General features: G+C 35.1%; 1 protein-coding gene across 3 annotated transcripts in view; it reads right to left on the minus strand.

Moving 5' to 3' along the window:
* Positions 1-15660, minus strand: part of PLEKHA1 (pleckstrin homology domain containing A1) — a 56535-nt gene that overhangs the window by 9852 nt on the left and 31023 nt on the right. For all 3 annotated transcript variants that reach the window (XM_026704911.2, XM_026704913.2, XM_026704912.2), the window contains exons 6-9: positions 14144-14275; positions 13268-13408; positions 11502-11570; positions 1287-1351 (exon numbers count right to left, since the gene is read on the minus strand). In XM_026704911.2, the coding sequence (XP_026560696.1) occupies positions 1287-1351; positions 11502-11570; positions 13268-13408; positions 14144-14275 (407 nt within the window). The remainder of the gene's footprint in view (positions 1-1286; positions 1352-11501; positions 11571-13267; positions 13409-14143; positions 14276-15660) is intronic.

Consider the following 15660-nt stretch of genomic DNA (forward strand, 5'->3'; position numbering starts at 1 on the left):
TATCCCCCTACTTTCATCCATCCTTCTACCCAAGTGCCTTATATAAGCAGTGCCCTGTTCAGTGGTGGGATTCAAATTTTTTTACTACCAGTTCTCTGGGCGTGGCTTGGTGGGCATGGCAGGGGAAGGATATTGCAAAATCTCCATTCAGAGGTGGTATTTGCCAGTTCTCCGAACTACTCAAAATTTCCACTACCGGTTCTCCAGAACTGGTCAGAACCTGCTGAATACCACCTCTGGTCCTGATGAATGAGACTTCTGGCCATTTAGTCTAGCAGACTATTTTCTCTGCAACCAACCAACAGCACAGAGAAACCCACTACTCTCCCAGCAGATGGCTTTCAGAAGCAGTCAAACTGCTACCAAAGCTAATACTAGCAATAGCAATTAGACATATTTATTTATTGATTTATATTGCCGCCTTTATAATGCTTTACAGCCCTCTCTAAGCGGTTTACAGAGTCAGCATATTGTTCCCAACAATTTTATCCATCTCAGAAGGATGGAAGGCTGAGTCAACCTTCAGCCTGGTGAGATTCGATCTGCCAAATTACAGGCAGCTGGCTGCAGCAAAAGTAGCTTGCAGTACTACACTCTAACCACTGCGCCAATGAGGCTCTTATTATTAATACTCATTCTTCCCCCTGACTTTCATGAATTGCTCCAACCTCTTGTTTGAAATCAGCATAGCATTCTTGCTACCTTATATATCATTTTATATCTGCTCACATTGAGTGCATTTGCCCTTTTGATACTTGCGTCATTAATTTGCAGTGACCCCTTTGAGCTCTGGGTAGTCCTTTACTACTTTGAAAAATTCAATATCAGCAGCAAATTTGGCTCCTCGACTAATTAGACTTAATTCCAGACAATTTTAAAAGTGTTAAAAAGCACCAGTCCTTTCAAGTCATGTTCAAGGTGACTACTTCTCTGCAGTTTTTTTGAAAGCACTCCTTGGAAATGACTTGATTTTGTCTTTTGATTTTTTTTTAAAACCTGCACAATCTAATCAGAAGCCCTGCAATTCCTACACTGTCTCCATCCAAACACTAATCAGGATTAATCCTGTTTTATTTCAACCACAGCTTGGTGGTTCCACCTTTCTAAAGTTTCATTATAACATTCAAATAACTACATTTGTCAGTTAAAGATATCCTATGTTTAAATAATTTGACTTTATAACTTGATCATAAAGCAAATGAAATGTATTAAATTAAGATGAGAAACAGCATGACCAGGGTTTCTTATTCCAATTACATATGATTTGATACCTTTACAATTCTCACCTTTGTTTACATTCTTGGACTTTATGAACTTCTTTCAGTGGTATAATCCGAAGAGGCTCCTTATCCTAAAAAATTAGCATCAATAAAAGGTTAAAATTTTAGCAAGTAAATACCAAAAATATACATTGTACAAACCTGTTTTCAAGGGGGGAAAGACAAATATGAAATTTATTGACAAAATAAAAGCTAAATGGACCAAAGGATAAAAGCATACACTACATCTTCTGCATGAGTTTGGTTAACAGAAATAACCCAGATTCTTTCATTCCAGGCTGTTTCCCTAGAAAAAGGAGGGTCCCAGAAAGAATTCAGTTAGCTAATTAATATCTTAACAAAAGGAGACTGAACAGTTCATTTCAGTATTCTACGATTAACATTCTGTAAAAATAATACAGGTAATCCTCATTTAGTGATTGCAATTGGGGGCCAGCAACTTAATTTTAAACAAAACATTTCTTAAGTTAAAAAAAAGTGACAAAAATTGTGCTTATGATTTTACTTCAGCTCGACTCCAAACAGATAAGCCCAAATGGCAAGAAAGGTTTCCGGAACTAAATTCATAAGAAACTGTGTAAAAGACTCTATCTTATAGCCCTTTTTCTCCACTACTCTGGCCTTTGGAATGTTCACCCTGGTGCTGGATAATTAGCAAGACAACGATGTTTCTTAATGTTTTCCCTGCCATCCCAAAGGCACCCAGTGTTCTTTTCTTTATCAAGCTGCCTCTTCCCTTAGGAGCTGAAAATCCTCCGTCCTGAAATCCCAAGCAGCATTTTTTTAACCCGTAATGAGACATTCATGCGTGGCCAGCAACAAGAGCTTCTCTACCCACCTGAGGCAACCGATGCCCCTTACCTATGCTGCCTCCCTGCTCAAGAGCTAAAACTCTAGCTTAGATTTTGGCTCCCCTCTGATCTCCAGATGGTTGAATGAGCTGCCTGCCAAAGAATGTCAGATCTCTTTCCTGCACATTACTCCAACCTGAAGTTCAGGTCCTGTTCTTGCACCTCTGCACAAAGGGGCAGAGGGAACACCTTTGGCGGGGTGCAAGAACAGAATTCTGATCTTCAGGATCTAAGCTCTGTTTTTATACCCCACCAGAGGAGTTCAGTTCCCCTCAACAGGCAACCCTTTTGATCAGGTCCTAGAAACCTCCTCTTGAGGAGTCCTCTTACCAGATGGAGACAGCAGCTTATAAACTTCCTCCCAGCTTCCCCACTGACTTTCTGGGAAGACAGCAAAGATTGCAAATGGCAATCACATCATCAAAGGGTGCTTCACAACCTATCATAAGTATGAACATGACTATAGGGGAAGGGGCATGGTGCTACATGTTACAACAGACCGAAGTGTTTTACAAGCTATCAAGCACCTTTTCCAAGGCCATTGTAACTTCAAACCAATGTTAAACAATGGGTGGCTAAGTCCAGGACTACCTACCTAAATGTGTAGTGAAAAACTGATTAGGGTGTAGTCGATTTCAGGCAGTCGTTGAATGGCAGGGAGCGTTCTAACCAACTAATTAAGGTCACAAAGAGCAGAACTTGTGACTTGCAATTTTTAGGGATATGCTGCACTCTGGAAGAAAGCAGCTCAGGAAAAGGTTACTTATGTAGGCCATCTCTCCCCTTTGATAGGGGGAACGGGGACAAAGAGGTCAAAATTACTTTATTAGCGTCACAACTACAAATCAATGTTGTCTATGGCAGTCACTAAACAATATATCATGATTACTAAGTGCTATTACACTATAATGTTCTTCTTCCTTTTCTTATTATTTTATAGATAATATAGTAATGTTTCATTGGAAATTACTTACATTGACCAAAATGAGATGCCTGCTATTGCAAAGTTTTGCTTACATTAAAAGGCCTTTTAAAATGATCTAGTTATACCGGTAGTACACATATTAAAAACATATTGCGGCACTCAAATGTAATAAAGTAATATCCCAAGGAGCTTGTTAAATACAGTAATCTAATTCAGCCATAAAATTAAACTAGGTTGATTGGTAATTGCTTGAGTACTTGCATGTCCCCTTTTACTTCAATAATCTTTTCTTTCTTTATTATGTACAAAACTGAAATGTAACTAAGCACAACTAAGTTTCAAAGCAGGATGGGAGACCTGCTGCTGACTGTAGCTTTAAACAGTCAGAACCAGCAACGAAGAACACTACAAATATCATTTCAGGTACACCTTCAGGATCAATAAGTTCCTACTTTCACTGTAGAGAAAAAAAACTAGAATTGTAACCCTTATCCATATAGAATAGCAATAACACAATTTTATAATTTACTTGCTTGAGGAGCGGTTTACACACATAGTTTCTGTTTCTTCCCAACCACATAGAGAAGATGGAATTTATGAGCTTAATAATAGCTTAAGGACATACAATTACATCCCACTGGTCACTTTAAAGTAACAGGGCAATCTATACTTTTAAAAGACAAATATTATTTAAATGTTCAAGCACTATAAAATATAAACATTGTGATTTCTGGAGAGATACTCTTGTGCCTAACAGCTACAGATTTCAGAAAGATCTGAGTACATAATTTTCAAATGTGCCAGAGAATTGCAATCTGTATGGAGCTCCCAAGGGATGTCTCAGATAGGCAAAAATTACATAATTTCTGAAGATGAACAAAGCCTTCAGTCAAGTTGACCAAGATGTTTTCTTGACATAAATAGCAGCCTTTTTCAGGGTGGTTGTAAGGATTTCTTGGTAATTTTCTATCTAAGTATTAAGCAGGAATAACTCTATCCATCTAAGTATTAAGCAGGACTAACCCTACTTAACTATTAAATGTTAAATGTTGTGTTAAACATTGTGGTCAGACAAGTTGGCTGGGCCTACCTGCTGAATTTCTGAACCCACTCATCTATGTGGTGTCACCATATGATCTCCCAGCCCTAAGTAACCTCTCTTCAAAATGTGCCATCCCTTGACATCAAGACTTTGTCCTGAAGTATTTTAGAGGAAAAGAGGCATATTCGAAACAGAATAAAAATGAGCTGTTTGTGATAAATATATTTTAATTACAGTAATTATTATACATACTCGAACAGAAAATATATAAATAACCATGTTGAGTGATGAATGGACATGGTTTTGATGTATATTAATGTATTCAGGTTCTGTTCTAATGTTAATTCTTGTGTAAGCAATAAGTGTTTCATGATTTCTGAAAACTTTACAATAGTAAAAAAGAACACATGATCATATTTGAAAACATTCTAATATGTGATATAATAAAAAAACTGTATAAATGTATTAATTTTTACATAGTTTCCTTTCATGTAATATGGTTCATAAGATATGTATTGATCTTTTTCTCAAGCTGGCAAACAATCATCTTTCAAAACCTTTTCTGGGCGCCATCATGTGGTTGCTGTAAGAATTTGATATAGAAAAAAAAATCACAACTAGATAAAATATTATTAGAATCAGAGGAAAAATTTATAACCAAAATGTATAATTAGACGAGGTAGTGAAACCAACTATGATAACCTGGATGAAAATTTTTGGATACAGCATACAATTAGAAGATTGGGAAAGATTATGGACTAAAAAATATAAATTAACATTGACAGCCTCATGTAAAGAAAATTTATATAAAATGTTTTATCGTTGGCATCTATCACCGGCGAGATTGGCTAAAATTTATCCAAACTTAAAATTAGAGTGTTGGAAATGTAAAAAGAAACCCGGTACATTCTTTCACGTGTGGTGGACCTGCCCAAAAGCGAAAGAATTCTGGAATAAGATATAGATCTGGTACAGGATATAACAAGTTTAAAGATAGTACCCAAACCTGAAATGTTTTTATTAGGGATAACCAAAAGAGAATATTCAAAATAGAATGAATGTCTAACGATACACATCTTTAACAGCAGCTAGGATATGATATGGCCAAACTTGGAAATTAGATAGTACACCCACAGATGACATGAGTATAAAAAAAGTAATGGATTGCACAGAAATGAACAAATTCACAATGGAATTGCAGGAGAGGGAAGATAAGGAATTCTATATGGCCTGGGAAAAATGATATGCCTGGTTAGAAACTAGAAAGAAAATATAATGCAAAAGTAGAAGCTTTAAAGAATAATTGTAAATAGTGTGTGTATGTGCTGAGGTAATTCCCCGTTAGGAGAATGAACGCATACAGGGAGACGTATTTGAGAGGAGTGTTTGAATAATACACAAAGAGCACACAGATACACTGTACAGTAAATGTAGGTTTTTACTTCCAGAAACGTTAAGCAAAGTCCAAAATAGGCAGTCCAAAATCATTCACAGGTAAAATCTGTCAATTTTCATCCAGGGATAATCCAAATATCAAAGTCCAGTGTCAAAAACAGTTCAGTATCAGACTTACATTAAATCCATGAATATCAGTCAATTAGGAAAAATGGAGGAACGGCAATACTTTCCAACAGAAGGAAACAGCTACACTCTCTTCTGAGACTCAGACTAAGACAACCCAGGTTTCTGGCTCCATCTTATGGCCATTTGAGTAACCACACCCAATTGCAGTTTTTAGCATGCTCTTAAAGAGACAGTATTAAAATGTCTATCCTGGTTTGTATATTTCTAACCCAAATACCTGTTAGGTGACTTATATTCCTAACATTCTCCCCTTTTGGGTGAGACAATATATACAACCTTACAGTCTAAGTCCATAATCTTCACAGCTAGCCTTATGCTTTATAGAGCCTTGGGCCTTTGTAAAATGATCTGCTATATTATTTTCTGACATAAAGTATTCTAGCTTAATCATCTTACTTTGCACACATTGTCTCACATTTAAATATCTTAAATCTGTGTGTTTCGTTCTTGTTTTAACAGCAATATTTGAAGCCATCTGTATTGCTGATTGGTTATCTTCGTAAACAACAATAGGATCTTTTACATCAATTCCCATATCAATTAATAATTGCTTATACAAAACTAAATCTGTACATAATAAAGATAAACATGAGAATTCAGCCTCCATTGTTGACAAACTTAGATGTTTCTGTCTAATAGATCTCCATCCAATCAATGCTTTTCCCAATAATACAGCAGTACCCGATGTAGATTTTTGTGTATTTATGTCTGTAGCAAAACTTGCATCAGCATATGCAGTTAAATTCAGTTCATCTTTTGGCTCCAGATACAATGCATAATGCTTTGTTTCAGATATCTTAACACACGTTTAGCAGCTTGCCAGTGCCTTTCAGTTGGCTCAGCATTAAATCTCGCTAATTGATTAACACTTTATGCAATATCTTGCCTTGACCAATTACTGAGATAAGATAAACTACCAATCAAGGACTGATAAATGTTCTTATGAAAAATAGGACTTTGAACATTCCTATGGCTAAACTTCTGACTCATTGGTGTCTTAGCCGGCTTACAAAGTTCCATTTTAAAACTTTTTAGTAATTTTAATTTTATCTGCCTGTGAGATCTTGTATCCTCCCCTAGTTCTATCTATTTTTAAACCAAGATATTGTTTGATTTCTCCTAACTGTTTTATCTTAAATTTATTTTCCAATAGTGAAATTATCTCAGTAGCTTCTTGTTCAGTTTTGGTGATTAATGCTATGTCATCAGTAAATATTAGCAATAATGAAATTATACCATTACTTTCCTTTTTAAACAAGCATGGATCAGCCATGCCAACTACAAAGCCTATCTTAGTTAATTCTTTAACTATACATTGGTTCCACTCATATCCTGATTGCTTTAAGCCATAAAGACCCTTTTTCAATTTCCAGCAATCAGTTGTATTACCATCTTTGATACCTAAAGGTTTCTTTAAATATATAGTGTGTTGCAATGGTGCATGCAAATATGCTGTCTCTACATCCAAATGATTTACAATGTATTTCTCCTTAGCTGCCCACACTAATGCTGCCCTTAATGTGGTATGTATGTATAGGAGAATGGTATAACTCTTATCACAAATAACTGCAAAAAATGTATATAGAACTTGTTTTTAAAGGTGAAAATTTAATAAACTTTATTTAAAAAAACCTGACATTTACTCTCGATGTATTTATACTTCCTTAAATATTTTCAATTAGTTTTCTAAAATAATGCTTAGCAACCTAACATAAACACATAAGCTTTTGCCTGTTAAAAATGTTTTAAACACACTATACGTAGATAAAGAACAAATTAAAATGTTACCATTAGTTTATTTCTTTCAATAGTGAGTGTACATACGCAGTACTTGATATTTGCAGAATATTTTTCCCACGTGGAAAGATATGCAAATTGCTTTGCATGATCCCATCTATATCCAGGCATGATCCCAGCTGAATAACCTTTCAGGCTCATTTTAAAAAATGAAGCTGAGCACCTCTATGGAATGGGCAGTGAAATCAATGAAGAAAGTAACAATAGCATTTTCAGGGAAAGTTCAATGTCAGAAACATGTTTAATTTAATGTATTTGATTTAAATAAAATTTTACAGAGTCTTACAATTGTTTTTTTTCCAAAGAACAGTGCAAAAGGCTTGAGGGCAGAGCAGTGCAGTCCATGATTTGCCCACCATGTCCTTACAGTTTTCAGCAGAAAGTGTTAGCATGCTTGTGCAGATGCGGGTACCCTTATCCATTATAATAGTAACAATAATAAAATGCCAAAATAAAGCCAGAATTATATTTTACTAACATGGAATTGCCCATATATTCTATAGTTAGATCTCTTGTTATATCTGCAGATTGTACCCCTGCTGAAGCACAAATGTCACGATGCATTAATGCATAAAGACAAAAGAAAACTTCAAGGAATCGGCTGTAACAACACCACCCCACAACAGAAGCAGAGAGACACAATTTGATCCACCTTGATAATATGGTGCTGGATATTCTCTTACCAATGGTGGATGAGACACAATCTGAATCATGAAACCCCCTTTCTGAGATGCTCCTTAATTATTAGCCAACTTAGGCCATTCTTCCACCTTCAGGTAACAAAATGAAGGTTGAATTATGTTCCCCCTTGATAGAAAGAAAGGGTCAATTGTAAGATTACTGAATCAGAGCTCCAACCCTGCTGAAAAACTATTAGGTTCTGAGAGCCTATGAGTAGACATCAGTGAAGTGTCCCCTTCAAAAAATGTATGAGTTTATTCTTGTTGAAAAAACATAATAAATATATTTAACAAAAAAAAGGTGATGAACCATGGAGGAATAACCAGGAATACTCTGCAATGCCTAAAAGGCATGCACCTACTTGAAACTATCAAATTATCTCACTGTCATTTCTTCATGCAAACTATCTGGCACTACTGAATAATATCCATATGCTCAGGCAGAAAACTTTGCCACCTGTTAGACTTCCCATTCCCACATGGTTCTGATACTGTAGACATTTTTTGTTATCACGCTGGATTCTTCTCACCCTAATTATCTAAGGGTGGGTAGGATGGGTACCCATCCTATGGAGGGTAGGATGATTAAGAATAATTTTAAAAGTCTAATTTAAAAAGTGTCAATTTCTCACCATGGTTTGAACCATGTTTCAAAGGAGAACTGTGAAGCAGTGGTCCTTTTTCCCTTGTAAGAACAATTATGCAAAGCTAATATGCAAACTCTTAGCCACTGGAGATAATAGGAAGACCAACCTACATGACAATACTATCTACATTGAAAAAAACTGATTATTTCTCATCTAAAGCAGAGGTTCCCAACCCACGAACCATGGGGCTGGCACCACGCCATGGCATGCCAGAAACTGGGCTGTACTAACAAGTGAAGCCCCATCCTCGGAATGCAGGCAGCACACGAAACCACGTCCCTGCAGAAAAACCTTTCCCCTCGTAACTGGTTCCTGGTGCCCAAAAGGTTGAGCACCTCTGATCTTTTATTGCTACTTATGTCTTTTGAAAATAAAGCTGATCAAGGCTAAAAGTAAAGCTCAAACACAAACTAAAAGAACAAAACAGCAACAATTAAAAAAACCCAGCCATGTCAACAAGTGTACATTTTTCATGCTTAACTTTACAAACTGTTATCATCAATAGTCACAAATAAATTATGTTTGGGAAATATTTTCTATTTAAAATAGTAAAATTAATAATACAATATATCGAAATGCAAGAATAATTACAAGGCATGAATGAATCAAAAAGTATATAATTGTCTGTTCAGTTATAAATCATTATGACACACAACATTGTTTAAAAAGTATATTAAAATATATTATTAATACCAAAAATCTGCTTTTTTCTTATTTGAAAATGTTTTAAATTAACAAGAATGATTGTCTATTGTACTAAAAAACTAGAGATAAAGGGAGTGGCATTTTTCTAATATTCTAATGTATTGTCTTTTAAAACTACCTTCCTTTTTTTTTAAGAAAAAAAACCTACCACTATAAACCATCCTTATTATTTCTGGTTCCATTATCTCTGGTGGGTACATATAGATCAGGATTTATTATCTGCTGTAAAGGATTTCATATAACTACCACTTTTGATGTGTTTCTATTTGGAGGAGAACTTCGTTTTGAAGTTTGTTTGGTGTATGTGTGTGTGTGTGTGTGTGTGTGTGTGTATATATATATATATATATATGTGTGTGTGTGTGTGTGTGTGTGTGTGTGTGTGTGTGTGTATCTTTGGTTGTTCGGGTTTTCTCCCGCGTAAGATTCGAGGTATCTAGGCAACGTTTCAATGAAGTCTCATTCATCATCTTCAGGCTTCTGTCTTCAGCTCTGTGCTTCTCAGAGTGATGTGAGCTCGCAGCTGCTTCTTCTTTTTAACTGCTAGTGGGGGTGTGACTTGATTGGGTGGGGGCTTGGCTGTGTTCTGATTGGGTGTGAGTCTGTTTTCTACGTGGTAGAAGATAAGACACGACCACGGACCAGAAGCCGCACTGCAGCTGCACCAGTACCCACTTCAAACCCCTCCGATCCATACATGAAGCAAACTTACACCCACCATGAAGATGCAACACGACCACGAACTCGAAGCCAAACAGCAGGATCACAGTTCACCAGCTCAAATCCCCCAGCAACTAAGACTAACCTGAGCACAACCAAGCCCCCACCTGAACAGAACACGCCTCCAGCCAATCAGAACATGGCCAACCCCCCAACCAACACAGCCAAACCCCCTACCAATGAGAACACACACACACCCAATCAGAACACAGCCAAGCCCCCACCCAATCAAGTCACATCCCCACTAGCAGTTAAAAAGAAGAAGCAGCTGCGAGCTCACATCACTCTGAGAAGCACAGAGCCGAAGACAGAAGCCTGAAGATGATGAATGAGACTTCATTGAAACGTTGCCTAGATACCTCAAATCTTACGCGGGAGAAAACCCGAACAACCAAAGATCCACATACAAATACCCACGAGAACCGGCTTCTAGATATGGAGATACATAAAATGTTATGCTCACCACCTGATAATGATTCAGGACAGATATGGGCAAACATTAACACACATCTAAGAATCCTTCTGTTGTTTGGGGAATAGACAGAAAGTATACAGTTCAGAGAAGGAGCATTTAAAAAGCAAATGAAAAGAAATAAAAGACTAAAGGATAAATTGGGCTCTAAAATGTAAGTAATCCAGTTGTTGAATTTTCTGTAACTTAACATCTGTCTCTTTTAATATATCTTCCTGACTTTATTTTCTCAAAGTTGCTCATTCTATGTTTTAATCATCCAATGGCACCCTTGAAATAATCAAGAGTATCTGTACAATGCAATTCTAAAAATTAGCATTATGTTCAAACTAGGATAGATAAGTATAGCAACTGCTTTTAATTATTCATCTTTAATTCAAAATGAAATCAATGTGCATAACAGAAAAAGAAATAAAGTGCATATATTATCTCTGTGTGCTTAATTATTAAGAATTCATGTTTTTCCCCATTTATATTTTAGAAATATGACTAATTCTTTACTAAATACTTATTCAGAGCACAAGGTTATGTATGAAAAGTGATAATCCTATTATTAATTCCACATTAAAACTGTCAGAAGTATCATTATATTGGAATCTAACCATTGCTCCACTCACTATACATTAGAATGTCCACCAATTAAAGGCAATGGATACAAAGACACGTTCAGAATTCTGTTTCTAAAAACTGGTTTTTCTATCAAAATAATGGAAACAAAGCAATTATGCATTAACACATTTAGTCAAAATATTTCTTCTGAAGTTTTGCTTAATCAGATAGATATAAATGGATACCTACCAGTTCTGACTTAAAATAGCCAATTGAGTTTTCATCAAGCTGGAAATACCTTCTTTTCCAGTTCTTCATCTATGTATACAAACAAAAATGTAATAAATATATTTTAAAGAAATATGTTATTTCTTATTTATTCATTATTTATTCACACAATTTTAGGCTTTCTATTAAGACTATATGTTGCTTTTCCCATATTCATATTCTGTGCATTATTCAGATCTAGTTCCTTAAATCAGAAATATTTTTATGATTCAACATGAATATAAGTGAGGATGTTCCCATTGGGTTCAGAAACTGCATAAGTTTATGGTATTCATTAGATGAAAATGGTTCTAATTGGGCAGGAAAAGCTTATTTTGCAATATAGAACAAGAGGAACCAGAAAAAAGATAGCAATTCATTCTTTAGTTGATTGCAAGATTCATCCTTTACAACTTGCCCTCCTCCACAAGAGGAAAACCAAAACAAATTGTTTGCTGAATCAACACCCAAATTCCCCAGCCAGTATGGCCATTGTTAAGAATCCAAAGAGTGGAATGCTACAGAGTACCCAAGATTGGGGAACAGCGGCTGATCAGTTCAGTGCTCAGACAAGAAAGACATCTTCTTCATATTCAGTAACAGAGATAAACAGTAACTGGACTTCTGCAGCAGCTAATACTTTCAAGTACTTTCTTAGGCTCCAATTTGGCATCAAATAGAAGTAAAATTGAGGACTGCTTTATATTACAGGTACTCCTCAACTTATGGCTACAATTGTGCCCAAAATTTATGATGTTAAGTGAGAAATTTGTTAAGTGAGTTTAACCCCATTATACAACTTTTCTTGCCACAATTGTTAAGTGAATCATCGAAGTTGTTGCATTAGTAATATGGTTGTTAAGTGAATCCGGCTTCCACATTGACTCTGCTTGTCAGAAGGTTGCAAAAGGGGAACACATGACCCCAGGACACTGCAACTGTCATAAAGTTGAACCAGTTGTCAAGAATTCAAATGTAAATCATGTAACTATGGGGGATGCTGAAAAATGGCCATAAGCTACTTTTTTCAGTGTTGTTGTAACTTTGAAAGGTCAGTAAAAGAACTGTTCTAAGTCAAGGACTACTTGTATAATATTGTCAACATACTTAACATGGTAAAGTTTCCAGGGATCATGTTATGTTGTGTTGTGTTGTGTTGTGTTGTGTTGTATTGTATTGTATTGTATTGTATTGTATTGTATTCACAGAAATTCATGATGCATACTGCTGTACACTATGCAGCTCCACATTTGGATAGTGGTGATAATATTCTGACAATATGTATTAAAAAAAATCATTATAGAGATAATTTCAAGTGGATTATCTATGGTCCTATTCTCATATCCAGTACATATTACAATAAGCAGTCCTATTATCAAAATAGATTATTCACATGCCTGAAGAAATAGAATTTGAGTTGAATCAATGCAAAAATATCAGAAATACCTGAAACAAAGTCTTGAATTTGAAAAAGCCTTGGCCTTGTATTTTTTTTAAAAAAATATTAATTGTAGGTAAACAACTCAGTTGAAATAATTCTAAGAACCTTTCTTCAAGAACAGTTACCAAAACACATGTAGCTAATAGTAGTGAATAGTGTCTTAATTATTTTTCTTTTCTGAACCTTTTGCCTCCAACAAACATTCTTTCTTTAGTGTTTTGAGGAAACTTTTCTGCAAGGGTTAAAAAAACACCTGTGCATTATATATTGTATTTTATTAACCTCAAAAGGTACTCTATCTGCTTACCACTGCTCCCTGTTTAACACAATAACCTGCTTTGATAACGGGATTGTCTGGAGGATACTTAGTAGTAAAGTATGGAAGATGGCTTTGGGACCGTTTCAAGTAGCTTTTATCAGTTTCACCAGATTCATTTCTCTCTTCTTTCTAGAAAAAGTAAACAAGATAATTTAGAGTAAAGAAAAAAAAGTTGGTTTTGCTTCGATATCTAGAGAGAATTGGATTTATACAGCTATGATCCTTTCATCCATGTTTCACATCAAATAAATGGTATAAAAATTTATTTTCACTAGATAACTGTAAATTGAAAAGCAAACCAAACATTTTAAAGATACTGGAAACGAAGTTCCTTGTTTTGTTCTGGAATTACATCCTTGGTACACCCTAAATATAGATCTCAACTATTTCATGTTGCTTGGAGGCATAATCATAAAATTTAATAAATAACCTTCAAAAACTACTTTTTAAATTCTAACTTATCAAACGAGTTTTAAGTGAGTTTTATGAATTCCATAAAGACCCAGAAAATATAGCTACAAATCGAAGAATCTCATGTGCAACCACAGATATACAGTAGGTTTCACATTGACTAGAAAAGCCGAAGAACAAGTTCAATTCAGTCAGCTTCCTCCTTTCACTGAAGGCAGCATACTGTAAGTTAAAGGAGTTGGAAAATACGGGCAAACTAAAACTTTCCATCTAAGAACTACTTCTATTTTTTTCTTCTAATATGAAAATTAAGAGGCATTTTAACTACTGCAAAAATCTGGCAATGGTGTATCTTGACAATTTTTCCCTTTTCAGATTCAGCTGTTTCTACACATCAATAGGAAGGACAATATCCCAATAATATATCTATTATCTTGCAGCTGGTATTATTACCTGAGTAGGAGTGATTATGGGAACACCTCCAACAATTTCTGTTCTGTAAGACATCTGTTTTCTTATTCCCAAATTTTCAGAATGACGCAATGCATTATCAGTATGACACAATGAGTCAGCCTGCTTTGGTACCTGAAAATAGAACATTATAAAAATACCAAACTGAAATGTATCTTCTAAATCAGGCTGTCTTAGAATTTGACTATTCTTGTCTATTTTTAATTATTCACAAGTGAGAGAAATGAGGCAAATGTTCATCATTTCCTGTATCCCTTTTGGATCTCTTTCTTAAGACATGGTTAAATTATTTACTTACCTATCTTTTAAACGTTGCTTTAAAAAATCTTTGTTCATAGCTAAACATTTTAATAGTTTCCTGTGAGATTCTTTAATAACTTAGCTAAGCTATAAAGTCTTAGATCTTCTCCTATTGATTATTTTTAAGATTTCATTTTTTTACTAGGATGAGGCAGACTTTCAGATTTTTTTTTTAAATGGTGCAGAAATATGATGCAGAAACAATAGCGAAAAAAATTACATTGTATGTTTTTCCATCACTTACTAAAATCAATATTCATGCAAGAAAATATTCCACATTGTTTTTTAAAAAAATTTTTACGGTTTCTATTACTCTTTTCGTTTAGGGTGCTCAACAACAAATGCGGAGAGGTTATTTTATATATAAATTCTAAAACAAAATCATATTTACTTCTCATAGAGCTTAAAATTTTCTAATTTCATTGAGTGAGGTATAGATGTAGCTGTTGTAGCATATGATATCAAGATATTTTTAAAAAATCAGAATTCCTTTGTAGCAACAAGCATGATAAGCATCACTCCTCTTCCAAGTGAAAGAACTTCCAATCAAAACTGTTTTCATCCGATTGATCAAATATTTTCTAAAATGCTGAGCATTGATATCTAAGATTGATTTTGTCATAGGAGCTATGGTGGTGCAGTGGTTAGAATGCAGTATATTGCAGGCTAATTCTGCCAACTGCCAGCACTTCGATTGTCACTGGCTAAAGGTTGACAGACTTCCATCCAAGCTTGGTAAAATGAGGACCCAGATTGTTGGGGGAAATATGCTGACTCTGTAAACTGCTTAGAGAAGGCTGTAAAGCACTGTGCAGTATACAAGTGTAAGTGCTATTGATAATTATCAAGAAGTTTTTAAGTATCATTTGCTTTCATATATTCTGATTTGCAGGTCCACATGATAACACAAGTATAGAATCTGATGTACCATTTCCATCACTTACTAAGATCCCAGCATGGTAACTAATACATAAAGGAGTTCATCAAATTCCTAATCCAGATCTCAACATGGTATCTTAATGAATTTCCTTAATTCTACCTTCCTGATTGTAAGAACCCTTGTCCTACTCTGCTTTATAATTGTACTATTATACTATAATTGTACTATTGTACTATTTTTTCCAATCTAATGAAATGTCAACAGGTTAACTCCATCTGATTCTGTCAGCAGGATAACTCTCCCAAAACGAAACAGAATG

The sequence above is a fragment of the Pseudonaja textilis genome, chromosome 4 (assembly GCF_049901715.1).
Source record: "Pseudonaja textilis isolate UNSWEBS1 chromosome 4, rPseTex1.2, whole genome shotgun sequence".
In the NCBI taxonomy this organism is placed as follows: Eukaryota; Metazoa; Chordata; class Lepidosauria; order Squamata; family Elapidae; genus Pseudonaja; species Pseudonaja textilis.